The sequence below is a fragment of the Cebus imitator genome, unplaced genomic scaffold (assembly GCF_001604975.1).
Source record: "Cebus imitator isolate Cc_AM_T3 unplaced genomic scaffold, Cebus_imitator-1.0 Scaffold487, whole genome shotgun sequence".
In the NCBI taxonomy this organism is placed as follows: domain Eukaryota; kingdom Metazoa; phylum Chordata; class Mammalia; order Primates; family Cebidae; genus Cebus; species Cebus imitator.
The window spans coordinates 1,019,643-1,046,701 of NW_016107802.1; the positions used below are offsets into that span (position 1 = coordinate 1,019,643).

Genomic DNA, 27,059 nt, shown 5'->3' on the forward strand with positions numbered 1-27,059 from the left:
AAAAAAAAAACATAGAGATGGGGTCTTGCTATGTTGCTCAGGCTGGTCTTGAACTCCTGGCCTCAAGTGATCCTCCCACCTTGGTCTCCCAAAGTGCTGAGGTTACAGGCATGTGCCACCATTCCCAGCCTCCCTGAGGTTTATTGCTGAAGGAGGGTGGGGTGTCTAGGATGTTGCTGTTTATAGACAAAGAACAGTAAACAACCAGACATTACCACATCACGAGCTGCGAGATCTTCCTGCCTCGGAGGCACATTAATGCAAAGCCTTCTTGCTACCTCAATGTGGTGGTAGATGTTTCTTACAAAACCTGCAGCTTCCTTTGCATGTAGCCTGTAGCTCCTGCTGACCTGCTGAATTTGTGAGTCAGCATAATGGGCAGGAAGTACCTTTTTGACTGGCAGGGGCTGGCTTTCCTTTCTGTTCATCATTCCTAAAATTCAAGAGCCTCTGTGTTCAAGTCGCCACCTGTTTATCCACTCAGAACCTCAGTTTCCTTGTCTTACTGTTTACTTAATAGGGCAGTGAGGGATCCCGGGTACCAGGCTGAGTCCTAAGACAGTGCTTGGGACTTGGCATTAACTCAGGAATTGCCATCATCAGTGGAGCAAAGGGGAGATTAGTACTGGTCAGTGCAGGGTTGTAAACAGCAGGTAGAAAGACAGCTTCTTAAAGCACCAAACTTTCTTTTTTGAGAGAGGATCTCACTCTGTCATCCAGGCTGGAGTGCAATGGTGCAATCACATCTCATTGTAGTCTTGAACTCCTGGGCTCAAGCAATCCTTCTGCTTCTGCCTCCTGAGTAGCTGGGACTATGGGTGTGTGCTGCTATGCCTAGTTAATTTTTAAAGGTATTTTTGTACAAACGATGTCTTGCTGTGTTGCCCAAGCTGGTCTCGAATTCCTGGTCTCAAGCGATGCCCCCGTGGCCTCCCAAAGTGCTGGGATTACAGGTGTGAGCCACTGTACCTGGTCTTTTTTCCCCCTCTTTTAAATACAGTGGAATGAGACAAACTGCCAGCTTGTCTTTGCTCAGGATTTAGATGGACACAGCAGGAAATTAAGTCTGAAGAAAGGTTGAGGTTATACCCAAATATGGATGAAAGGCTTTCATCTCTGTAGGGAGTGACGCCGGCTGATGGTATTCTACCTTGAGGAAGCTGGGCCGGTGGTGTCCTAGAGAAATCGCTACCGTATCCCTGGGTAGCCCCTACAGTTTATTTTCTAGGACACATTCTGCGTTAAGGTTTGGGTCAGTGGGGGATGCATGCTGTGCGGGCTGCTGCTGTCTGTCCAGGCATTGCACACTGTCAGAGAGGTTAGTAACTTAATCTAGCCGGGAGAGCAGGAATAGGAACCCAGGGGTGCCAGCCTCTCACTGTCCAGGTGGGGGATTCTCTATCCATCTGGCTGCTGCTTTCCATAACTGGCTCCTTGTGTCACTGTATCCCTTGGCTGAGTGTTCACCAGCCAGCCTTCAGTTTTCCTTTGGCTTCCTGTGTGCGTTCACCTGCAGGGAACGGGCCCCAGTAGGCAGCCTGTGTTGTACACTAATGGTACTGCAGGCTTGTAGACAGCCAGGGCTTAGCCCAGAGGCACTACTCAGCAACGCCGACCCTGTCTTCTCCAAGTAGCCTCTGTCTCATGGGGGGCCCAGGGTGTGAACCTAGTGCCTGTGCCCAGTGAGTGAGCATTGTGAACGTAGCGACCTTGTAGAATTGAAGCTCTGCTCCTGGGACTCGGTGACCTTCTGGGAGGTCTTACCCAAGTGACCATGGTCTTAATCATGACAACGCTTTGAGCATGAGTCCCCCAGACTCAATTCGGGTGTTTAGTCTGTGACCCAGGGTCTTTACGCCGTTGCTTCCTTCCCCTGTAACGTGTGACATCTATGTTCCCCTATGCGTGTTTCAGTCGACATCAAAAGTCCACATCTAAGTTTCACAACTTTCAAAACTTTTTGTGTGTGTGAAAAAGAAGTTAAACATTTACATAAAATGAAATGGGTCACACAGTTACTCTTTGGGAAATCTTGTGTTAAACTCATTACTTTTTTCTATTGAGGCAGAGTTTTGCTCTGTCGCCCAGGCTGGAGTGCAGTGGTGCAATCTCGGCTCATGCAGCCTCTGCCTCCTGGGTTCAAGCGATTCTCCTGCCTCAGCAGATGGGATTATAGGCGCCGGCCAGCACGCCTGGCTAATTTTTGTATTTTTAGTAGAGACGGGGTTTTTGCCGTGTTAGTCAGGCTGGTTTCAAACCTCAAATGATCTGCCCGCCTCTGCTGCCCAAAGTGCTGGGATTACAGGCATGAGCCACCATGCCTGTCCAATACTTAGGTTTTCTAATCACTGTGCCTTGGGCAGAGATCCAGGCAGGGTGATGAGGCAGACGGGGGAGTGTCTCTTTTTTGGTGGTTACAAAGGCCCATTGAGAAGAGAGGAAGAAACTGAGGGTCGTGGAATTAGAAGCGTGAGGTGGTGTACTGTGTTTTGTGGGTTTTTTTTTTTTTTTTTTTTAGATGTCACTGCAACCGCCGACTCCCGGGTTCAAGTGATTCTCCTGCCTCCGCCTCTCAGGTAGCTGGGATTATAGGCATGCACCACCACACCCGGCTAATTTTTGTATTTTTAGTAGAGATACATGGGGGTTCACCATGTCAGCTAGGCTGGTCTCGAACTTCTGCCCTCAGGATCTGCCTGCCTTGGCCTCCCAAAGTGCTGAGATTACAGACGTGAGCCCTGGCTGTCTACAAGCCTGCAGTACCAAAACTCACCAAAACTCGCCCGGCACTGTTCGAGAGTAAAAGGTTTAGTAAGGGTTTGTGATGACCCTGGGGGTATCTGAGGGTAGGGACAGCTGCAAACACCTCTAGCGCCCTCTTTGAATCTTCCTCTAAGAGAAAACAGGGAGGATGGCTCTGCTTTGCCAAGAAGGGCCTGGGGGTTTTTTTGGGTTTGAAATCCAGTCTGAATGTTTGCCTTATGTTGTTTTTTTTCCCTCCCCAAATGTCTACTGCTAGAGGAGATTTATTCCTATGATTAGTGGGTAGACATAATCCCCCGATGGATAAATCAATCAGCCTCTGCTTCCTTGGGGTGGTTCCGACAGAAATATTCCATGCATGTGCACAGCTGAGAGGATGTGTGTGTGTCTGTCTCTGTGCATCTCTGGGTGCTCTTAGGAGCAGCGGTGCAGTGGGGACACCTGGTAAGACCAGGAGGGACCCTTGGCCTGGGGGAAGGGTCAGTGGATGGGCATTGTTTCCAAGCGGTCGCTGCCACTTCTCCGATGTGGCAGCTACAGCTGCCGGAATGACCCTCGGCATGGTGGGGCGTGTCTCGCTGGTTTTCAGGGAGGCCACCACCTCTCTCCGTGCCTCTGGGGACACAGGAAAACCCCTTGGTGCCTTGTGCTTGTTTGTTCTGCTCATGTGCTCAGGGTGCCCGGCTTCACCGCTCAGTGGAAAGCATCTGTTTTCGAGGAATCTGTTTGTTCCAGGTCACTGGATGCCGAGGGCATGCCAGCCCAGGGCTTTTAGCATCTTCTGAGCGTCTGTCGATCCGCTGATAGCCTGTCTGTCTCGTCACTCTGCCTGCTGAGAAGGTCACTGATGGTCTCCAAGTAGCATGGAGGGAACAAAGGCCCTGCACGCCATGCCTGCCTCCCTACCCCACCTCCAGGGCTGGGAGCAGATCCTGGACACTGACTCCAGTTTGGAGCCCTGTTGCTGGGTCCAGCTTACAGAGGGGCTTTTCCCTGAGCCTGTGCCCTTCTGCGGGGCGGTGGCTCCCCCTAGCCTAAGCCTGCTCTACTGGGATGTCAGGGCTTCTGTCCGTCCGACGTCTGCCCGGCCCTGTGTGCTGCTTTCAGAGGTTGCTTTCAGAGGTTTCCCTGCAGGCCGTGTGGCCACATCTGGGAACCATGGGTTCCCAGTCTGGGCTGACTGCGTGGCATGAGTGCTGGGCAGCGCCACCCAGGCGGGAGCTGGCAGGCCGCATCTGGCCCTGGAGTTTTCGTATTGGTAGGGTGCAGGAGTCGCCCAAGGGTCTCAGAGCCAGGTGACAGCCGGGGAAATACGGGGCCTTCAGCTTCCAGAACAGGTTTCTTCTGACTGCTTTCTGCAAAACCCAGCAACGCCCCCCTCCCTGCTGTTTTGTCTTACTGAGATGCCGAGGCATGTGAGACCCTTGTGCAGCAGCAGAAGCCAGGAGGGAACTGGCAGGCCAGGGCATCTCCAGGCTACCTGGAGATGGTGGTAGAGCCGGCCCCTGCCTGGGGCTTCGTGACTGGCTTTTCCCTTGGCAGGGCCCCAGCATTCATCAGAGCCTGGCACCAGAAGAGGGGTCAAACAGGGTGTGGGAGGCTCAGTGGTGGAGGACTTACCTGTCCACTGGGGGTGATTTTAGCATTCTGGTTCTCTGACTTACTTTCATTTGATAAACTCTTTTCATTTTCTTCTATTTTTTTTTTTTAATTTATTTTTTGTAGAGACAGGGTCTTGCTATGTTGCCCAGGCAAGTCTCAAACTCTTGGCCTCAAGTGATCCTCCTGCCTCAGCCTCCTAAAGCACTGGGATTACAGGCACGAGCCACCATGCCTGGCTGTAAACTCCAACTGCCTTCTTTAAGATGTTTTTTGAGAAAAGCTGCCCATGCCTCCTGTGTGGAGGTTTGGACACTGATGGTGGGACTCTCTGTCTCTTGGTCCCCTGGGTCTCAGCCCTTTGTCCCTCTGTCCAAGAGAGGAATACACTGTCTTATTAGCCCCACCATCCCTGGGGAGAGGAATCCTTTCCTCCCACCCCCAGGAGCACTTCCACTTCCCCTGTGGTATTAGTCACTGGTTCCCCGCTGGGTTTAGCACCCTGGCTATCAGCTTGGGAATCTGGGGTTGGGACGGTCTTTGCCAAGTAGAACCTAAAGGCAAGATTGAGGGACAATGTGTGACCAGGGGCTGTGGCCACTAGGGTTGCCTGGTGCCCCTCGATGGTAAAATGCCATGGGGAGATGAAATAAAAATTTCAGTGAATGCTGAATTATAGGCTTACACCTATAATCCCAGCACTCTGGGAGGATTGTTTGAGACCCGGAGTTGGAGGCCAGCTTCAGCAACACAGCGAGACCCCATCTCTACAGAAATAAAAAAAAGTAGCCAGGGATGGTGGTGTGCACACTTGTAGTCACAGCTATTGGGAAGGCTGGGGCGGGAGGATCACTTACGTTCAGAGGTTCAAGGCTGCAGTGAGCCGTGATGAGCACTGCACTCCCGCCTAGGTAACAGAGTGAGACCCTGTCTGAGAAAAACGTTGGTGAAATTCTGCGGCATTACTTTTGGTCGTGGACTCTGCCCCTCTTCTGCAGTCACTTGGTCAATGACACGCCCTCTTGCTTGTTTCTGCAGCCTGTGGGCCAAAGCTGACCAACTCTCCCACGGTCATCGTCATGGTGGGCCTTCCTGCCCGGGGCAAGACTTACATCTCCAAGAAGCTGACTCGCTACCTCAACTGGATTGGCGTCCCCACAAAAGGTGAGGCTGGGTCTCGAGGCCGATCCCCTGCACGTGCAAACACTTGACCTTCCATCTCAGCTGCTGGTTTCACAGGCAGGACCACCCCGGGCGCATCTGTCCCCAGGTTGGGGAGTCTGATCCTGCCTCCTGCGTAGTCACGTTTGCCTCCACACCCTTCGTCTGTTGGGTTTTTTCTTACTGGCCGTTGTCTTTCCCACTCCGCCAAATCCTGTCTGACTCAGATTTCACCTCCTTCCAAGCCATCTCCGGCCACCTAGGTCCTTAACATTCCTTACCACTCAGTTGTAACTCACATTGCTCTGCTGATGGCCCTAAGACTGCATACCATAGATCAAAAGTCTTCAACCCCAGGGCCGCAGACCGCTCTGTTGGTGGCCTGTTAGGAACCTAGCCGAGGTGAGCGGTGGTGAGTGAGCATTCTCGCCTGAGCCCCGCCTCAGGTCTGATCAGTGGCGGCACTAGGTTCTCACAGGAGCGAACCCTACTGTGAACTGCGCATGTGAGGGATCTAGGTTGTGTGCTCCTTATGAAAATCTTATGCCTGATGATCTGAGGTGGAACAGTTTCATCCCAAAGCTGTACACCCACAACCCCTCCCTGTCCATGGAAAAAGTGTCTACCACAAAACTGGTCCCTGGTGCCAAAAAGGATGGGGGCCGCTGTTGTAGATGATGCATTTATGAATCTCTGCCTGGTCTTCCCAGCTAGATGGGGAACATCTTGTGGATGGGGACTGTTTTTTTTTTTTTAATTTTATTTTAGATTTGGGGGTAGATGTGCATGTTTGTTACATGAGTATATTGCATATTGATGGGGACTGGGTTTCTGGTGACCCTGTTACCCACATAGTGAGCATTTGTACTCGACTGGTTATTTTGCAACCCTTGTTCCTCTCCCACCCTCCCCTCTTTTGGGGGGATGGTTTTTATGCTTACCATCCCCACTGTTCTCACCTCAGTACCCAGGAACTGTGGGACACATTCCCCTGGCCCTGGCCGCTGCACCCGCAGAAGGGCTGAGCTAGGCCTGGCAGTGGGTGTGAGACCCCACTCGCTTTCTGACACCGCGGGTGGAAATTTGTTGACCCTGTTTTTTCTAGACCTGGGGCCTCCCCCACCCTTCTCACAGTCTCAGTCTCTGGTTTAGGACATCGTGAGACTGGGATTGTAGACTTGGCTGGAGGGCACAGTGTCACAGAGCCTGTGGTGGGGGCCCTGCAGTGGGACTGGGGAAGCCAGGTGGCCTGCTGTCCTCAGGGGCTGAGGGGAGCGCAGGGTGGGGCGTCCACACTGGTTCCATGCCGTCCTGTCCGTTCAAGTGGGTGTGGTTGGCTGGGCGGCTCTTCCTTTGGATACTGTGATCCCGCTCCCACTGAGTGACCAGGCCGTTCTTCTTCCCGCCCGCAGTGTTCAACGTTGGGGAGTACCGCCGGGAGGCTGTGAAGCACTACAGCTCCTACAGCTTCTTCCGCCCCGACAACGAGGAGGCCATGCGAGTCCGGAAGTAAGGCCATGGCTGTGGTTTGCTGTGCTGCGAGCCAGGCTCTGGAGGGGCAGAGAGTGCCGGCCCGAGGGGTGGCTCTTGCTGGTGGCCGTCAGGCCTGTGCGGTGTGGGAACAAGCTCCCCTGCCCCTCCGAGGTTGCTGCTGTCCTCTGTTCCCTGCTGGCCTCACTGCAGTGACCCTCACTGGGACAGAGCCGCAGCGGCGCTCTCACTGAGAATAAGCAAGTCCTGCTCATCGGGAGTTTGGAAGTCCTGCATGTTTGGAAAGGATTTCTTGTTTAGTGCGAGTTGACGTGAAACCCTAGTGCAAGGGGGCTCGGCCCTGGCTGTGCGTTGCAGCCTCCTGGGGGATCTAAAGCCCTTGATGGCAGGCCCTGCCCCAGACCAGTCAGTACCACTCTGGGTGGCTCTGGGCAGCAATTTCTCAGCAGCTCCCCCAGTGGTTCCCCCAGCAGCCCCCAGCACGAGCACCCTCCCGAGGGTGCCCAAAGCTGCCTGCGAGGGGCCCAGGTTGGAAGCCTCTGGGCCTGAGGGGTGCTGGCCAGCCTGCCCAGCGCTGAGCAGTGTAGATGGAGCCACCAGTTCCTCTGCCTGTCGGGGCGCCTGGGGGGTTGTGTGGGCTGCTCCAGCGGATGCACCCGTGCTGACGTTCCGCGTCTCTTTTCTGTGTGTTGCAGGCAGTGTGCCTTAGCTGCCTTGAGAGATGTCAAAAGCTACCTGGCAAAAGAAGGGGGACAAATCGCGGTAAGTCCGGGGAATGTAGCCGGCTCAGTGTCCCGTCCCACCCATGAGGGGGTCCTCACTGGCCTGGGCTGTACCAAGACTTGTGCCTCCGGCCCTGAGGATGGAGGGAAGCAGGGGTTCAGGAAGGCAGATGTGGGATGGCCTCAGGGACTTGGCCCCTCTGTAGCCAGTCCCCCACGTCCAGGGTGGGCAGGACCTGGGCTGCCCACAGGACCACTGGCTCTTCGTTGTACGCTGTCCCACTGCACGTTACTGTTTTGTTTGTTTGCTTTTGGGGTATTCCCCCCACACTACCACCCCTGAGTGCTGTTGGCAGTGGGGGAGGCCTGCCCCTTGAGCATGCCCCGGAGTGGACGGTGGGCAAGCACCGTCTCCCCTGGAAACACTTTGGGGGCTTATTGCTGGCGATGACGGGTCTGGCATCCTTGCTGTTATGGTAAATGTTAAACTCAAACTTAGAGTCTTCCTCCCGGCCCTTCGCTCCCCACATCAGGTTTTTGACGCCACCAATACTACCAGAGAGAGGAGACACATGATCCTTCATTTTGCCAAAGAAAATGACTTTAAGGTGAGCTGAGTGTCTTGTCTGGAGCCAGAGGGCTCAGGAGAGAGGAAGAGACCTCAGGGAGCAGCCTGAGTCCTGCTCGGTCCGTCCCCTCTTGCTGCCCACGTTTCGCTGCCTTAAATTGGGGCGTACATGCGGTAGAGCTCTTGGGGGCATGGGGTGTTCCAGAGGGGCAGTGGCGGAGGTGGCAATGAGGAGGTGGGCTTTCCTGTCTTTGGGAGCTGGTGGGTGGTGTGCTTCCGCCTTGCCTGGATGATCACGTGGCAGTGATGGCAAGTTGGTCCTTCACCGTGTCTGTTTTCTAACATCCTGCCTCACTTCCACCAGGCGTTTTTCATCGAGTCCGTGTGCGACGACCCTACTGTTGTGGCCTCCAATATCATGGTAAGACAGCCAGGAATCCTGTGCTCCTGTGGCCATGCAGACCACAAGGGCATTTGTAGTGTGAGGGAGTGGGGACCAGGTCGGAGGGGCATCTGAGCCCTTAGGACAAGCGGCCCCCAGCTTACTGTTGATTGGAATCTCAGACCTGCAGAGTGGTTTTGAACCCAAAGGCCTGTCCTGTGAGGGGCTGGCTGCTCCTTCCAGGGCAGTGGGCAGGGTTGTGGGGAACATAGAAAAGAATTCAGGGACACAGGAGCAGTTTCTGTTGGTGGCAGGAGGCTGGCAGCCAGTGGTAATGGGGTTGCTGGGGGCAGAGGGCAGCTTATTGGCCCCTGATGGGACAGGAGGCGGCAAACGGGTCACTTGCTGTGACGGCTCCGGGAGATGAGAATGCTTTTGCATTGGCAAGAGTCCAGGGGGCTCAGCAGCCTCTTGAGTTTGGGCAGTAAGACTCTTCCTGCTGATGTGTCTCATGAATGTGCTGCAAACTTTCCCATCTGCTGTGCAGGGGAGCTTGCCCCAATAAACTGAGGGCACTTGGCCTTGTAACTTGATGAATTTCTCCAGTGTTACCGCTTGATAGCAGTGTATCATAAACAGGACTGGTTACCATGGAGACTTACCACAGGCCACCACCCTGTGTTGGAGATACTTTTCTCTTCAGCTTAAACATATCAGAATAAAACAATTCTATAAAAAAAAGCAGTTCTGAAAACTTACACTGGGATGCTGTGGTGTTGGCATCTTTGCACCTTTGGAGGAGATGCTAAGCATGTGTTAGCCCCAGGATCTTCCCCAAAGTGATGGAAATACTTCTAGATATCTCTAAGAAATGAATTCCTGCTTCAGGAAGGGCTATTTGAATTGTGTGAAAAGTCAGTTTAGGTGTGTCCGGTGGGTGCAAAGAAGGAGGCTCGGAGTTCAAGGAAATGACCTAAACAGAGGATTTGCCATCTTCCTCTGGCTTGGCGCTCCTTGTTCCCCGTGGAGGGCAGCAGAATGCAGCTGGAAGTCACTTTTCCCAGTGAGCGCTTTCCCATGTGCTTAGCAAGGAGTTTCGCATTTGTCTGGTTATCCACTAACATTCACCTGCCCCAACTTGCCGTGTTCAGAAATCTCTTTCTCATGAAATCGCAAAGCAGCTTTGCAGATCCAGGCATTTGTGAACTTACCGTCTTAATAATTTTTATTATTAATTAATTAATTATTTGAGATGGAGTCTCCTCCTGTCACCCAGGCTGGAGTGCAGTGGCGCAATTTTGACTGACTGCAGCCTCTGCCTCCTGGGTTCAAGCAATTCTCCTGCCTCAGCCTCCCAAGTAGTTGGGAGTACAAGGCATGTGCCACCATGCCTGGCTAATTTTTTTGGGTATTTTTAGTGGAGACAGGGTTTCACCATGTTGGCCGGGTTGGTCTCAAACTCCTGACCTCAAGTGATCCACCTGCCTCAGCCTCTCAGACTGCCGGATTTCAGGCATGAGCCACTGCACCAGACCATCTTAGCCATTTTTAAAGTGTACAGTTCAGCAGCAAATTCTATTCCCATAGTTGGGCAATCGCCACACTCTCTACCGGGACTTTCTCATCTTCCCCAGCTGAAACTGTGCCAGGACACAGACACAACTCCCCATTGACTTGGGTCTTAGAGAGTGGCCTCCCAATGATGACACTGGTTGATGGGAAAAAGCCCAGGCATTCAAAAATGCCGAGTTTCCCTAAAGTCCACGTGGTTTCTGGGGCCTGTGCTGCTGTGGGTATTGGTAGACCTGCATTGCTTCTGCTCTGGCTCTGCCCAGGAGAGCAAGCCCTGCAAAGGAGCCCTAGTTGTAGAAGCGGCTAACCGCAGACTGGTCATGCTGGGGCTGCCTTGGGCGGTGGCTGGTGGCGGGGAATTCACACAAGACCGGGGCATCTCTGGCAACTCCTGAGCACAGCTGAGAACCAGCAGCCTCCTCCTGGCGTGGGGAATGTTGCAGGTGCCCATGTGGAACTCCGCTGAGTTCAGTGCCAGGCTGTCTGACAGTGACTCGGGCACGGGACAGATCCTGACTTGCTGGACTATTCAGAGGTGTTTATTATGGATTCTTTGTGGGTTTTCTGTCTCTGTCCTTCCCGCTGCAGTTCTCCATCTCCCCGGGGAATCCTCCTCATGTAACATCAGGCTGTGACTCAGCCCCCAGGATCTTTCTCCCTTTCTGCTGCACACTGGGTCGGATAATCTTTGTACTGAGCCTTCTGTGCGCGCCCCTTTTGAAAGCCCTAAATCCTGCTTAATCTCAGCAGAAAGCCTTCCAGCGTGATTCATCAGCTGCCCCTTTGTGGTGTTGCAGGAAGTGAAAATCTCCAGCCCGGATTACAAAGACTGCAACTCGGCAGAAGCCATGGACGACTTCATGAAGCGGATCAGTTGCTACGAAGCCAGCTACCAGCCGCTCGACCCCGACAAATGCGACAGGTGATCCCCATAGCTGGCCGTCTCTGCAAGACCCATAGGCGGGTTTTCATTGCACTCTTGAGTTCCCACAACGCATTTGCTCCTGGATACCTTAAAAAATTTTTTTTAAGACAGTTTCTTTGTAGAAATGAGGTCTTGCTATGTTGCCCAGGCTGACCTCAAGCTCCTGGCCTCAGGTGATCACACACAGCCGCTGGATACCTTTATCAACTGTCTTTGAGACAGAGTCTCGCTCTGTCACCCAGGCTGGAGTGCAATGGCACAATCTCGGCTCACTGCAACCTTTGCCTCCTGAGTTCAAGTGATTCTCCTGTGTCAGCCTCCCAAGTAGCTGGGACTACAGGCATATGCCACGATGCTGGCTAATTGTTATATTTTTAGTAGAGATGGGGTTTCACCATGTTGGACAGACTGGTCTTGAACTTGAGGTCAGGACTCAAGCGATCCGCCCGCCTCGGCCTCCCAAAGTGCTGGGATTACCAGTGTGAGCCACCACACCCAGCTGAGGAAAATACCTTTTAAAAACAATTCTTGGTGACAAACCATATTCGGTGGGAATATTTTGAACACTGTGTGGACGTTGAACCTGATCTTGCTACTGTCCCTCTGAGTTCCTTTCTTTTTCCTTTCCTTCTTCCTTCTTTTCTCTTCTCTCTCCTTTTCCTTTTCCTTCTTTTCTTTCTTGACAGGGTCTCCCTTTGTCTCCCAGGCTAGAGTGCAGTGGTGTGATCATAGCTCACGGCAGGTTCAAACTTCTGGGCTCAAAAAATCCTACTGCCTCTGCCTCCTGAGTAGCTGGGACTACAGGTGTGGGTAAACATGCCCGGCTATTTTTTTTCCTTAGTAGGGATGAGGTTTTACTGTGTTGCCTAGGCTGGTCTTGAACTCCTAGACCCAAGTGATCCTCTTGCCTCAGCTTCCCAAAGTGCTGGGGTTGCAGGCCCGAGCCACTGCACAGTCCCCTTTCTTTTTTTCTCCATTTTCTTTCTTTTTTCTCTCCCTCTTCTGGGAGGCCAACTAGCCTCACGGCCAACACCAGCCATGGGAGTTGTCGCATGCGTATTCTCTGCCTTTTAGAAGGATTCGGTCTGTGCCCAGGAGGGGCCTGCAGTCCAGCCTTGCTGTTCTCTGGGGTACACATCTTCTGCAGATGGGCAGGGCCAGGCCGGTGCATCCTGCCGTGGGGCGGGGCCTAAGCTGTGGTCCTTGGCGGTGTCTCTGCAGGGACTTGTCGCTGATCAAGGTGATCGACGTGGGCCGGAGGTTCCTGGTGAACCGGGTGCAGGACCACATCCAGAGCCGCATCGTGTACTACCTGATGAACATCCATGTGCAGCCACGCACCATCTATCTGTGCCGGCACGGCGAGAACGAGCACAACCTCCAGGGCCGCATCGGGGGTGACTCGGGCCTGTCCAGCCGCGGCAAGAAGGTGCGGGCTGCGCTGCAGTGGGGGCCGTGCTGGCTGCAGGGCGGTCGCAGGGTCTGCGAGTGGGTGGGGGTGTGTGTGCTGCTGCTGCTTTGTGTGCTTGTTGTGCTTGCTGTGTGTGTTATGTGTGAGTGCGCCTGGGTGTCTCTGTGCATATCTTTGTGCACATCTCTGTATGGCTCTGTGTGTGTGTGTGTGTGTGTGTGTGTGTGTGTGTGTGTGTCTATGCATATCCATGTGGCTTTGTGTGTGTGTCTGTGTTTGTGTTACTTTGTACCTATGTGTTTGTGTGTGTGTGTCTGTGGTGTGTGAGCAATTGTGTACTAGGAAGGGGAGGGGGCGGGAAGAGCTGAGCCTGGGCTCTGGGAAGGGTGTGTGCTGCTGTGCCTGTTCCAGTGGCTTGGGCCCCCAAGTGTAAGCGGGTATCGCACAGCCCGGCCAGGGGCTGCCTCTAGCCCCTGGCCCTCGGAGGAACCACAGGCGCCAGGAATCAAGGGCTCCTCTCCTCCACCTCACACGCAGTTTGCCAGTGCCCTGAGCAAATTCGTGGAGGAGCAGAACCTGAAGGACCTGCGCGTGTGGACCAGCCAGCTCAAGAGCACCATCCAGACGGCTGAGGCGCTGCGGCTGCCCTATGAGCAGTGGAAGGCGCTGAATGAGATTGATGCAGTAAGTCCTGGGAGGCGGGTGGGCAGCCTCACCCTGGGGCATTGGGGCGGTTTTCCACGAGGCCCTAGATGCCTGCAGTGGCCCCTGTGGTTTGTTCCTGAGTGACCACTGGGTCCCTGCAGGGCGTCTGTGAGGAGCTGACCTACGAAGAGATCAGGGACACCTACCCAGAGGAGTACGCGCTGCGGGAGCAGGACAAGTACTACTACCGCTACCCCACCGGGGAGGTGAGCGCTGGGCTGGGGCAGGCTGAGGGACCCCAGTGCCCACGGCCACCACTGTGCAGGGCTGGGCCACCCCTTCAGGGAGCTCACCTCCGTGTGGGTTCTGGGGGCTCCTACACCCTCTACCTCGGAATCAAGCACCCCAAACGGAACCTTCTAATGGCCTGGGGAGAAGTGCATTTTCCCATAAGCAGAAGTGAGGTGTGTTTCTCTAGGACACAGAACTGTATGGCAGAGGAGGAAGGTGGCAAGTGATGGTCCACTGGGTGGGGTGGTGGACAGACCGCTGGGAGGGGTGGCTCCGCATCCCCTGAGCAGCGTCTGCGCTTCCCCACGTGCGGTGCCCAGGTGGCTGTGGCTGAGGACATTACTGTCTCCTCTGCAGAGGGGATCCTGCTGGGCCGAGTGTGTCCTCCCCCAGCCAGGTCCTCCCTGCCTGTGTCCTGCTGAGCAGTGTGGTACCTCAGGTCCCCGTGGCCCACTGTCCTCTGGCCTCAGACTGGGTATTACACACCGGGGCCCTGGTCAGCACAGTTCAACATCTAGCCTAACATCCACCTATTCTTAATCCTATCCACCCCTATTGAACTCCTAACATCACACTGGACTAATCTATTACCTGATAGAAGCAATAATATTTGTATCAGTAACATGAAATTATTCTCCCCAGCATAAGCTTACATCAGATCGGAATTCCCATGGACAATTAACAGCCTAATATTGATACATTATAATAAATGATCTATTAGAGATAGCGTTAATCCAATGCAGGCATGCTGTAAGGAAAGACTACAAAAAGTAAAAGGAACTCAGCAAACCTTACCCCACCTTACAGCAGAGAGGCCGCAGGGGCAGGAGCTTCTTTGTTCTTTTTCTAAAGGCACGGCCCTGCTGCTGCTTTTTTACATTTTTAAATGGACAAAAAATACACATAACATAAACTGTACCACTCTCGCGATGTTAAAGTTCTGATGTAGTGCACTCACGGTGCTGTGCAGCCATCACCACAGATTCTAGGCCTTTCCCTCACCGCACAGAAAAACCTGGGCCCCGCCCAGCCCCGGCCCCGCCCCCGCCCAGCCCCGGCCCCGCCCCCGCCCAGCCCCGGCCCCGCCCCCGCCCCCGCCCAGCCCCAGCACCAGCGCTGCCCAGCACCAGCGCTGCCCAGCACCAGCCCCGCTCGGCTGCTTCCTGCCTCTGGATTCGCCTATTCTGGGTATTCCACGTAAATGGAGTCAGGCGCGACGCGTGCATTTTGTGCCGGGTTCTTCCACACAGCATTGGGTTTTCCAGGTTCCCCCGTGTTGGAGGAGGGTCAGGGCTTCACTGTTTTTGTGGTTGAGCAATAGTCCATGTTAAATCCTGCCCCTTCTCAACCACTGCTGATGATTGAAGACTGATTTTGCACGGCTCTCTGGCTGGTCTGATGCAGGCCGTGGCCAGAGGCAGAGCCCCTCCCGAGTGCCCTGAGCTCACGTGGGCCTGGCCCTCTGTGCTCAGTCCTACCAGGACCTGGTCCAGCGCCTGGAGCCAGTGATCATGGAGCTGGAGCGACAGGAGAACGTGCTGGTCATCTGCCACCAGGCCGTCCTGCGCTGCCTGCTGGCCTACTTCCTGGATAAGAGTGCAGGTACCTCGGGCAGGCTGCGGCGCCGGATGGAGGGAGGAGTGGACTGGCACTTGAGTGGTTAGCTGCATATCGGCCGTGGCCTGCCCTGTGGTGGCTACTGTGCCACGGGGTCTTGGGAGAAGGACACAAGTGTTGGCTCCCGGCTGCTTCAGGTCCTCTCTGTCCAGCACTTCCTTGAAGCCCTTGGGAAATGCTGTGGCACCCAGGTTGACACCAGGGGACTTCATCACTTCATTAATCTTCCCTGAGACCTGCCCCTGGCTCCACACATCCTGGGGTCTCGAGTTGGGCTAGGGGCTGCCCTTCTCCACAGTGCCCTCCAAGGAACAAACAGCCCAGAAAACGACAATCAGATTGACATATTAAGTCTCAGTCTGTCCAATCAAGCGCAGCGGAATCCCTAGACAGACCTCAGGTATTTGGGAGTGACTTTTTTCCAACTCTCACTTACTGTGAGGGTGAGTGTTGATTTGGTTTGGTGGCGCTCTTTGAGCTAAAGTCTTCTTCTGGAGCCCCCTGCCACCTGGGACAGCTTGTGGCTGGGGACAGATGCCCCTGCCTGGCAGGGCTTCCGAGGATCCTCGTGGAGGGCCCGTAGAGGTCCTTCTATACCTCCGCCACCCTCATGTCTCATTTCTTTCTTTCTTTTTTTTTTTTTTTTTTTTTTTTTTTTTTTTTTTTTTTTTTTTTTTTTTTGTTGTTGTTGAGACAGAGTTTTACTCTCGATGCCCAGGCTGGAGTGCAATGTGTGAGCTCACTGCAACCTCCATCTCCCAGGTTCAAGTGATTTTCCTGCGTCCGCCTCCTGATTAGCTGGGATTACAGGCATGCACCACCACACGCTGGCTAATTTTGTATTTTTAGTAGAGATGGGGTTTCGCCATGTTGGTCAGGCTGGTCTTGAACTCCTGACCTCAGGTGATCCACTCGCCTCAGCCTCCTAAAGTGCTGGGATTACAGGCGTGAGCCACCATGCCCAGCCATCTCTCATTTCTAATTGTGGGTGTATAACTTCAATTATTTCAGAGGAGATGCCCTACCTGAAATGCCCCCTTCACACCGTCCTGAAACTGACTCCTGTCGCTTATGGTGAGTAGCAGCCCCTGCCAAGCCCTGTCCCCCTGAAGGTGGCCCTGGCGGCTCCTCGTGGCTGTGGGCTGTGAGCAGGGCTGTCCCTTTAACAGCAGCTTCCTCTGCCCCTCCTGCACCCTCCAGGCTGCCGTGTGGAATCCATCTACCTGAATGTGGAGTCCGTCAGCACCCACCGGGAGAGGTCAGAGGTGAGTGGAGGCCCCAAGCCTTGTCCTGGCCATCATCACGCAATAGCCCTGGTGGATGATGTGTGTTCAGGAGGCCCCAGGGCCACTCACTGCAGGTGCTGACCCAGATGTTGCCGTGGGCCTGCTAGCCGCCTTTCTCAGCACCTCTGTGTTCTTACTTTTCTGCTCTGCAGCTTCTGGGGCCTTCTCTCTTTCTGTGTCCTCTTCTTCCCCTTTCTGCTGAGCTCCAGATGTGAATATTAGTGAGGAAAATATGTTCTCTCTCGCTTTTTTTGAGACAGGGTCTCTCTCTGCCCCCTAGGCTGGAGTGCAGTGGTGCAATCACGGCTCACTGTAGCCTCAACCTCCTGGGCTCAAGCGATCCTTCCACCTCAGCCGCCTACGTAGCTGAGACTACAGATGCGCACCACCACGCCCAGCAAATTTTCATTTTTTTAGAGATGGGGCCTCACTATGCTGCCCAGGCTGGTTTTGAACCCCTGGGCTCAAGTGATCTTCCTTCCTCAGTTTCTCAAAGTGCTGGGATAAAAGTGTGAGCGGTTGGGCCCAGCCTCTTCTCTTTAACATCACCAGAGCACGGTTCTTGTTGCCTTTCCTTTCTGGCAGCTAAAACGGTGCTTTCAGTTTCCAGAGCTACTGTTTCAAACAGGATCAGCAGGCCAGCCTGTCACATGCATGCGATTAGGTACAGAACCACCAAAGATGCAGTGGTGTTGAAAAGAGTGGTGTGGAGAGCAGAGGCCTGGGGGTTGGCGGGTGGGAAGGTGTTTCAGGAGGCCCTGAGGCCTGGCTGCGCAGCTGCTGTCTCTGTTGGGGAGGCCTGACATTTGGAGGTGGGCCAGGCTGCCTCTGACTGAGTAGAGTGGGCCTCTGCCCAGGTGGGTGTGCATTGGGAAAGTGAGTTTGAATTCACGTGTACAGGCCACCGAAGCTACAACACTTTGCTAGTACTAGTCAGACCTTTGTCTTAAACCGAGCGGGACTTTCTGTCATGGCGATCCCGAAACAGGTGACTGTCCTAGTCCCAGGAAGCTTGGATGTCAGATTTTGGCATGAAGGGATGAGTTGTCTACCCCAGTTGCTGGCAGTTGCCTGGCTGGTGGGCAGAACTGGGAGAGGAGGGGGTCCCTTGGCCGCCTTGGTCCCTGTCACCCCTGCCCCTTCGGAATGTGGGTCACTGGATACTGCCCTGCCTTTAGCCATATGACGACAGCCGGTCAGGGAGCTGCTGCCCCGGCTATGAGATTGGGCCTGAGCCGGTCCTGGAGCTCTTCCGTGCAGGGAATAGGGGCAGGACCATGACAGAGACAGAGCCTGGTTCTGAGGCTGGAGGCCCACACCCCATCACGCTGTCACTATTGTGGGAGGGCTGGTCTGATCCTGGCTGGCAGAACCTGCCCTCTGATGCACATTTTCTGCCCATTTGGTCTCCAGGCTGGTTTTGCAGGTTCCATGTCCCATCCTAAGCCAGGGTGCCCTGTGTGTAGTACAGACAGCTCTGCAGATCCTGCCTCAGGCGTCAGCAAAGGGAGTCCGCGCAGGTGGCTTCCCCTCCCCATCCTGTGAGCCTCAGGCCCAGCCTCTTCCTTCCAGATGCCCCTACTTAGCTCTCAGAGAGGCTGGCAGCAAAGCTCTTTGCCCCAACCTCATGCTCTGCTGCGACTGTCATTCTTTCCCTCCTTGCTTTGCAAACCCTGTTTGTCTGTGTGGGGAATCCTTTGGAACCATCCGGGGAAGGGGCGTGGGAGGGAATCACCCCCATTCTTGCTGCCTGGGAGTCGCCGCAGCCTGTGGTCCTGGCCACTCCCCTCGGTTAGTCTTTTTGCCTCCCCTAAAATCCAGGAGTAAAGAAACTTTTTTGGGGCTAATTTTCCTCCCCTTCTTTGTAACTGTCGCCTTTCTCTCTTTTGTCTTTGTCTTGCTTAGGATGCAAAGAAGGGACCTAACCCGCTCATGAGACGCAATAGTGTCACCCCGCTAGCCAGCCCCGAGCCCACCAAAAAGCCTCGCATCAACAGCTTTGAGGAGCACGTGGCTTCCACCTCGGCTGCCCTGCCCAGCTGCCTGCCCCCGGAGGTGCCCACGCAGCTGCCTGGACAAGTCAGTGCACTCCCCTTTCCTTCCTGCCCGGGGTGGCGGGGAGGAACGCGTGCCGGGCGTGATGCCACAGATCTGTAATTGTGTGTGTGTGTGTGTGTGTGTGTGTGTGTGTGTCTGCAGGAATGCGTGCGTGGGTGCATATGGGTGTGCATGTGTATGTTGTAGGTGTGTGTGTGTGCATGTGTGTTGTGGGGCTGTGTGCACACGTTCGTGTGTTGAGCGAGAACATGGGAAGCACCCTCGGAAGCTGAGACCCTGGGGTCTTTCCTTGCTGGTGACAACCGTGACTGCGTTCCCCTCCTTTCTGAGGATGGGGTCTTTGAGGGCAGAAGCAGGCAGTGCAGAAGGGAGAGAGGTGTCCGAGACCCATTCATGTGCATGAATGGTTATTTCTAAAACAAAGAAAGTGGCCACTTTCTCACATAAATAACATAGTTATCCCAGCAGGTAGTAAAATCCAAAACAAAACCCAACCTGATTTCACTTATTTCATGGGTTTTGACGACCACAGGCTGGAAGATTTTGGCTATTAGACATTAAGATTTGTTTTCAGAAAACTGGTCTTTTCCTTTACAGCTGGGAACCCTTGCAAATATGTGAGATGTAGAAATTTCAGGGCTCAAATTCAGGTACTACCCACGGGTCTGCCCCACCCCTGCCCTCCAGGCCTGGCCCTGCCAATTAGCCCAGCGCAGCTTCCGGCCGGATACCTGTGCCAGCTCTGAGCATCCTCTTCAGCCTGCCCCGTCTTCCCGCCTTCTCTGAGACTTCCTTAGACCTGGTGGTGTCTGGAATGTGACCTAAGGGGTGCTGCAGCCTCCACAGGTCACTTAACCTCTTCAGGCCTCAGTGTTTTAATCCAGGCAATGGGGAGCTAGTGGCAGTGCAAAAGGCAGATCAGATGAGGGGATTCATGCCCTGTGCCCAGCCCAGTGTCGGGCACATGGAGGGGACCCGTGGAATTGGTGAGGCGGCTGTGACTTGGGGAAGCCTGGAGGCCTGGCGTTGGTGGCCCAGATTCCTTCACATCCCAGGCCCTCAGTCTCCCTAGCTTTGCAAATGATGGGGCCAGGGCTGGGAGAGCGCTCATAAACACTCCCTTGCAGGTCACAGATCTGAGGGTTGTTATGAAAAGCAAACAGAACTGAAATGGTGTCCCTATGGCATCCGTCACGTGATGGAAACGTGGGCTTGTATTTGGAGGGTCAGAGGCCGCTGCTTTGATGCTTGGGGGGGACCAGGGGTAGGAAGGTGACATCCTGAGAGGACATAGTGATAGGGGCTGCACCTGCCCATCCGCTTCGGAGCTGCCCTGGCGTTGGGAGGACAGTCCTTCAGGGTGGCCGGGTTCTTTGGATGTCTGAAGCAGCTTGCTGGGCCGGCGTGGGGTTTTGCAGGGCTTGGCCCCAGCAGATTGCACCCTGCCTGCCGACTGACTCGTCTCTCTGCTTCTCCTCCGCAGCCTTTGCTAGGGCAAGCCTGTCTGTAAGTATCTCTCTGATCATTGCCGCTGCTTGCACCGCTTTCTTCCTGCTTGCTCAATTGGCCTCCTTCCTGTTAAAATATTGAGGATGAGAGCAGTTTTGTGGTCTGAGGTCCTCCATGGGGGAAGGAGGAGATGGGCATGGGAGCAGGGAGGAGAGATTCAGGAATTTTTTTAGAAAAGGGTGCAGGAGGTCATGGTGGCCCCACTACCGTTCAGTGTGTTTTGACATGGCCGTGTGACCCCCTCAGGGCTCCAGGTCATGGTTTGTGACGGCCGTGGTTTAGGTCTCGGCATAAATCCACATTCCCTCTCAGAGTCAGATCTTGGTGGCGAGCTGCGTCTGTGCCCACTCCCATTGCCTTAAGGCTCCGTCCTGCCCTAGGTGTGTTCTTCGTTTTGAAAGGAAAACTTACTCAGAGCCTAACCTATGGGGAGCGGTGGGAGCATGGTGGGGCCCAAGCTCTGCATCCTCTCCCTCCCCATGAGAATCCTCCTCGCCCCGCCCCGAGAGAGCTCTGAGTGGAGAGCCCTTTTTGGGGATCCTGGGTTTGTCCGGGGTTGGAGCCTGCTGATGTCATAGTCATGCCCAGGTCTGGGTGCGGCTTCTGTCTCCAACCCTTGTGATCGCCCTTGCCCCTCCCAGAGCTCGCTGCAGAGTTTCAGGTTCAGCCCCAGCTCCTGCCGCCCCTAGATGGCTGGGGCTGTGTGCCCATCTCTCTGGGATCCTCCCCTGGGAGCAGAGGCCTTCCTTCCTGCTGCAGAACATTAACGAGAGCCACCATGAAGATCACCCCAAAAACATACCTCTTTGCTCCTTAACTGATTTCTGCAGAAACTGGAAAGGTGTGAGGCGTGCAGCCTGGGATGCTGACAAGCATGGCTGGTTTTGGAAATGGGAGGGGTTCAGCATGGCACTCAGATTTTGGTGGCAGAGGGGTGAAGGGCCAGAGGATGTGCCAGTGTCCCCATGTCCATGTTCCTTAAGGCCATCCTGGGAGGTTGGCAGGGCAGTCAGTTGCCCATTTAATGGGTGAGGCGCTGGGCAACTGCCCCGTGCCGTCCAGATGAGCCACAGAGCCAGGGCACAAAGGGCCCTTGCTTTGGAAAGCTGGCCGCCTCCTCTCTGCAGCTTCTGGGAGCAGGCTGGGTGCCCGTTCCCTGCCACTGCCCCAACGCCCCTGCCCTGAAGCCCACAAGGTATGACGGAAAGCTGTTGGACCCTCATGTCCCTCCACAGCCGCCCCCTTGCAGCTGCTTCCCATGGCCAGGCTTTGCTTACCTAATGTGGGCCTGCCCTAACTTCCAGCTCTCGGGAAAGCCCGGAGCTGGCGTGCAGCACTTCAGGGTCAGGGCTTCTCCTGTGTGAAACTTGGCTTTGGATTTGGAGCCTGAAGGTTTTACATCTGTGCGTGTCCTGCTCCTTTAGACCAGCAGTACCCAACCTTTTTGGCACCAGGGACCAAATTCTCTTCCTGTTTCATGGAAGAGAATTTTCCCCACCATGGCAGGGTTGGGGGGATGGTTTGGGAGGAAACTGTTCTCTGCCTCAGATCATCTGGCATTAGATTATCAGAGGAGCACACAGCCTAGACCCCTCGCGTGCGCAGCTCACAGTAGGGTTCGTGTGTGCCCCTGCGAGTCAGGCAGTAATGCTGGCGCGCCCACTGCCCACCACAGCTGTGTGGCCCGCCTTCGGATGGGCCATGGACTGGGTGCTGGTCCACACCCCAGGGCTTGGGGACCCTGTGTTAGACCCGTGGCCTGATGTTGTCAGGAAAGAAATCTTTCTACTGGGAGGAGCCGTTCGAGGATAGCCCCCACCCCTCCAAAGTTGATCTGACCCATCTCCAAGACTGACATAATAGTGTCTTTGCTAGAATCCCTCCCATTCAGCAGAAATACGCCTGTGGACCCATCGCACCTGACTCGGGTCGGGATTTCACTCTGAAGTCCTGTTGTTCTGTCTGTCCTGGGTGCGTGACCCTGCATCTAGCATTGTAGCCACATCTGATTCTAGCAGTCCCCTGGGCTCTGTGGCCACAATTTATGATTAAGGTCAGATTGAGCCAGGTCTGCATCTTGGTTCTACTCCTGCCAGCCGTTGTCTTTGACACTCTGGGCAAGTTAAAGCAATTCTAGGACCTCAGCTTCCTCGTCTGTAATATAGAGATAACAACTTTGTACGGTGTTTATAATGAGAATATGGATAGAGCACTCAGCAAAATAGCTGGCCCCTAGGAAGTACATGGTGGATGATGGCTGCTCCCCTGGGCCTGTGGAGACTTCTGGGCTTGCTGGCATTGGGTCAGCATTTGGGTGCCCTCCCTGAGGGGTTTCTCCTCTGGGGCAGCGGGAACACTCAGACTTGGGAAGGGGAAACCCGGGGTCTCAAGGCCATTGGGCTGGAGTCTTGACCCCTGTAGTTTTGGTTTCCCAGTAAATGGGCACGCACGGCTGCCCTGACCCGCATTCTGCAGTGCCTTCCTGGGGGCTGTGCCGACTGCCTGGGATGGAGAGATCACCTGGCATTTGTAATGCAGCCTGCAGTTTTTAAGCTTCCAATGCACACTAGAAAACCCTACTAAAGATTTTTTTTCTTCCTTTTCCAACCTGTTTCTTCCTCCTCCCCTCTCTACTTGAAAGACGAACTGTCTGTCACATTTTCTCAAAGTTTTCTCCTTACTAAGCGTGGAAGGTAAATGCCTGGTGCATGTCCCTCCGTCCCGCCCTGCTCTGCGCCATGGCATCTGGGTCTGTGTGCAGACTGGCCATTGTGCAGCACGGGGCTCATTTGTCTCCATGCTGAGGGTGTTCAGTGCAGCACCATTGTCGTGAGGTCCTTTCTAATCTGTCTCTCACCCCCCACGTGTCCTGAGCCGGGGCCCCTGGGTGAAGGACGTGGACATCACCCAGTCCTGCAGGCTCTCCACTGTCATTGTTGCATTGCTGTCATCTGTGGGTGCCGGAAGCCATGGGCTGGTAATGTTGAGGGCAGGTTGGAGCCAGCAGATGTGGAGGGAAATGTCAGCCCTGCTCTCTGATCCCACATCCTGGCTGGGGCTCTCCCTAGATATGAGGACCCAGGGTGCTCTGGAGAGAACTTTCCCCTCTCGGTGGGCACCCATCACCTCTTCCTGGCAGGCACCCATTATCTCCCAGTGGGCACCCATCACCCCCTGGCAGGCACCTATCACCTCCTGGTGGGCACCCATCACCTGGGTCCGGTCCTGAGTCTGGCCCAGGCCTGGGCGATGGCATGCTGCCCAGCCATGTGACTTTCCTCCCAGTTCTCCGTTGGGTGGGCATGGGCCATGGTGGCCCTGCTCTCTCCCACCCTCTTTAGAGCAGTCTTGGTGGAGACACTTGGGATTGGACAGAATGCTTATAGACATTGTGTGTTTTCTTGTTTTCTGGGGTGTAGCTGAAGGTGGTCAGGGAAGAAGGCCCTGCTGTGCAGTGGCGGTCAGTCGTGCTCCTCGCTGATTTCAGAGCATGTTTTCAGGGGCGTTGGTACTGGCCAGGGCCTTAGGGATGGGACTTCCTGCCAGGGCCACTGTGATCAGAAGAGGGGCAGGGCTTTAGCAACAGCCCCCTCTGCCTGGCTCCCCGCCTGGGCCTCCCCACTGCGTCCGGCCACTCCATGTGTCACCTGTGTTCTGCCTGTCAAGCCGTGTTCCCAGAATCTGGAGGCAGGAGCTGGGAGTGCGACTCTGTTTTGAGCCGAGTAGGGAGGAGGGGGCCTGTTTGTCCTTGGAGGCCCTGGCTGTGGCCAGTGAGGCTCCTCAGGTGGGATTTCTACGAGGTCGTGAGCACAAGTGTCCTGTGGCCATTGGCACCCAGGACCTCAAAGCTCATGGTCCTCCTGGAGCCACACACGACCACCTCCAGGCAGGCTCCTGGCCTGGCGCCCAGCCCCTTCTCTGAGACTCTGGGGTTATCTTCTGGCATGTTCTGGGGCCCTCCTGGGCTCTCTTCCACATGTGGGGTTGGCATCCCCTTTCTTGGATTGTGTTCTTTGTCTGGGGTAGAGGGAGGGAGAATTCTCTGTTGCATGGCTCAGCGTCTTCTGCTTTAGAAGCCAGCCAGCCACAAATCCTAACTCCCTCCCCACCTCTCTTTTCTCCTGAAAATAGAACATGAAAGGCTCCCGGAGCAGCGCAGACTCCTCCAGGAAACACTGAAGCAGACGTGTTGGTTCCATTCCATTTCCATTTCTGCAGCTTAGCTTGTGCCCTGCCCTCCGCCCGAGGCGAAATGCATCCTGAGGACTTCTTCCTGAGAGGGTGGGGTGGAACAGAGGGGGAGCCTTGGCTGAAGAGAACCATGCGTGGCACCCTCTGTGTCACCTCGGCCGCTGGACACCAGAAAGCCACTCAGGTCACTGGTGCTTTGCCTTGAGCCGGGGGGCCCCCACCTCTGCTCTCTGGGTTTCCTAGGAGTGCCCATCTTCAGAGACCTTCAGAGGCCTGGGGAGGGTGATGAACGTTGGGGTCCTGACAAGAGGCCGCTGGGGACACTGTGTCATCTTGTTTTATTTTGTTTCTACGATCTCCTGGCGCGTTCAGAGTTGGGAAGACCACATTGGTGGCAGAATCCAAAAATTAAACGAGGCAAGCTTCTAGTTGCTGAAGGTCAGGAGATGTTTAAAAACTTCCACGTGGCTGTTTGGTGCATCTTGTCCTGGAAGACGCCTCATGGGAATGGACTTGGACAGGTGTTGGGTTGGGGCCTCATCTCCAAGAAGTCCCGGAGCTGAGATGCAAGTTGGCTGGGTGGTCCACACCCTGGTTTCCCTCAGATCCGCACATTTCCAGGTCTGCGTTCTCCCTCCGAAGATGTCCAAGGGCAGGCTGGCTGCATGGGGAGAAGGAAGTATTTTGCTGAAATATGAGAACTGGGCCTCCCGCTCCCAGGAAGCTGCAGGGACCCTCTCTCCTCTTACCTGGACTTGGAGGGAACAGAGAAGCACTCTCCTGGAGCTGCTGGCTTTTGCACTTTTTTGATGGCAGAAGTGTGCCCTGAGAGTCACACCTTCTTTTCAGGAACATAGATGTTGCGGTGTTTAGCCCTGTGGGGAGCTTGGAGCCTCTGAAGGTGGGGAGCTGGATGACACAGAGTGGAACACCTGGCATCCTTCCCCAGGGCTTGCATGACTGTCCTTGCTTCCCAGGTGGGGACAGTGGCCCAAGCAAGGCCTCAGTCTTGGTCACTTGCTTCAAGATCTGCCTGCACGCTGTCTTGGAGTGTCTGCTGTGTGCCTGGCGCTGTGCTGGGAACTTAGGGAAGTTGGAAGAGTGGATTTTGTCCTGGTCATGCCTTCATGGCACCTGTGACATTTGTGTGGTGGTGGAAAGCATGGGACCTGTCGTCTCAGCCTTTTGGTTTCTCCCCATTGCCTCAAACCCTGGGGTAGGAGGCGGGGGGTGTCTTGTGCCCAGATGAAACTGTTTGGAAACTCGGCAGCAGAGTTTGTCCAAATGACCCTTTTCAGGATGTCTCAAAGCTGGTGCCAAAGGTCACTTTTCTTTGCTGCCTTCTGCCATGGGCCCTGAGATCCTCCTCCCAGCTCAAGGGCTAGGTTCTGGGTGAGGGTGGGGGATTTAGACCCCTGAGATTGGGTGTGGAGAGAAGAGCCGTTGCTGTTTGTTTTTCAAGAAGAACTTTTAAAGAATGCATGTTTTTTCTGGTTGGAATTGAGTAGGAACTGAGGCTGTCCTTCAGATATCATACAATCAGGTGGGGGATTTTCATGCTGAACGATTCAAGTCCCCCTCGCCCATCACACTCCCTTTGGCCGGCTTCTGCTGGAGAGGATGTCTCTGTCTGCATTCCTGTGCAACTTGACTCTCACAGTTTTCTCTCCCTGGATGTTGAGTCTCATGAGACTGTGTAGGCAGGGGTGGGCATGTGTGGGTGCATGAGTGTGCGTAACTCGGTTGTATTTTTCGATTGGACATGAAGGGCCTGTTGCTTTGCTCTTGAGAGTGGTTTCTCGTGTTCCCCTTGCTGGTCTCATTCTCTGAACATTGACCCTGAAGTTCGATACAGATAGGGGCTTGATAAAGCTGTGTTCCCATCTACCCTCTGACTACCTAAAATCAATACCGAAATACGGAAGCCTTGGCCTAACACAGGACTTTAGTTTGGGAAGGGCATAGATAGGGAGAGGGGGAACGTGAATCTGTACAGGGAGGGGAGATACTGCAGAAAGCAGAACAAGCCAGTGACCTGCCTTTGGAGGGGACATTGGGTTGGGGGTGGGTTTGAGCTATAGTCATGGACTTTTGGCATCTACTGATTCTTACCAACTCCCCACCCCACAAAGAAAATCACTGGGACCAATATTTTTAACTTGGCATATTTGTTTTTGGGTGAGTTTCCCCCTCCTTATTCTATCCTGAGACCACGGGCAAAGCTCTTCATTTTGGGAGCGAAGAAGAACTGTTTGGAACCACACCAATGATATTTTCGTTTGTAATACTTGAAATTTATTTTTTTATTATTTTGATAGCAGATGTGCTATTTATTTATTTAATATGTATAAGGGAGCCTAAAAAATAGAAAGCTGTATAGATTGGGTTTAGTTAATCGATTTGCCTCCTATGTGTGACTTACGACTTCTCTGTGCTCTGCGTATTTGTCTGAGTTAATGATCTGGGATGTAAGGCTGTGCTAGCTTTCAAATAGGAGATGCCTTTCAGAAATTTGTATATTTTGCAGTTGCCAGACCAATAAAATACCTGGTTGAAATACATGGACGAAGTGAACCTCTGATCTTTTCATGGGGAAAAGAAGAGTCTTTAATTGATGTTTACAGCAGATGCACCATGGTGCCGCCAACTCACCGCTTCATTATCTTCCTTTAAACAGGATGTTCAAGTACAGAGTGTCTAACGCCTGCATTCGGGGAGAATGAGCTGTCTCAATTTTTTTTTTTTTAATTGATAGACTTCATGTTATTTATTTATTTGTTTAGATGGAGTCTTGCTGTCACCCAGGCTGGAGTGCAGTGACGTGATCTTGGCTCACTGCAACCTCCACCTCCTGGGTTCAAGTGATTC

The 27,059-nt window shown here is 54.2% G+C and overlaps 1 protein-coding gene across 9 annotated transcripts in view; it reads left to right on the forward strand.

Moving 5' to 3' along the window:
- PFKFB3 (6-phosphofructo-2-kinase/fructose-2,6-biphosphatase 3) overlaps positions 1–26,752 on the forward strand; it is an 86,171-nt gene extending 59,419 nt beyond the window's left edge. For 5 of the 9 annotated variants that reach the window (XM_017513207.1, XM_017513208.2, XM_037733001.1 and 2 more), the window contains exons 2-17: positions 5,401–5,526; positions 6,936–7,032; positions 7,710–7,776; positions 8,270–8,344; positions 8,669–8,725; positions 11,056–11,180; positions 12,405–12,612; positions 13,132–13,278; positions 13,401–13,505; positions 15,003–15,132; positions 16,159–16,221; positions 16,348–16,412; positions 18,339–18,512; positions 19,975–19,997; positions 22,642–22,693; positions 24,132–26,752. In XM_017513207.1, the coding sequence (XP_017368696.1) occupies positions 5,401–5,526; positions 6,936–7,032; positions 7,710–7,776; positions 8,270–8,344; positions 8,669–8,725; positions 11,056–11,180; positions 12,405–12,612; positions 13,132–13,278; positions 13,401–13,505; positions 15,003–15,132; positions 16,159–16,221; positions 16,348–16,412; positions 18,339–18,512; positions 19,975–19,997; positions 22,642–22,684 (1,505 nt within the window). In that variant the 3' untranslated portion in view covers positions 22,685–22,693; positions 24,132–26,752. The remainder of the gene's footprint in view (positions 1–5,400; positions 5,527–6,935; positions 7,033–7,709; positions 7,777–8,269; positions 8,345–8,668; positions 8,726–11,055; positions 11,181–12,404; positions 12,613–13,131; positions 13,279–13,400; positions 13,506–15,002; positions 15,133–16,158; positions 16,222–16,347; positions 16,413–18,338; positions 18,513–19,974; positions 19,998–22,641; positions 22,694–24,131) is intronic. The other 4 variants (XM_017513210.1, XM_017513202.1, XM_017513209.1 and 1 more) reach the window with 2 other exon arrangements.
- Positions 26,753–27,059: the final 307 nt, after the last annotated feature.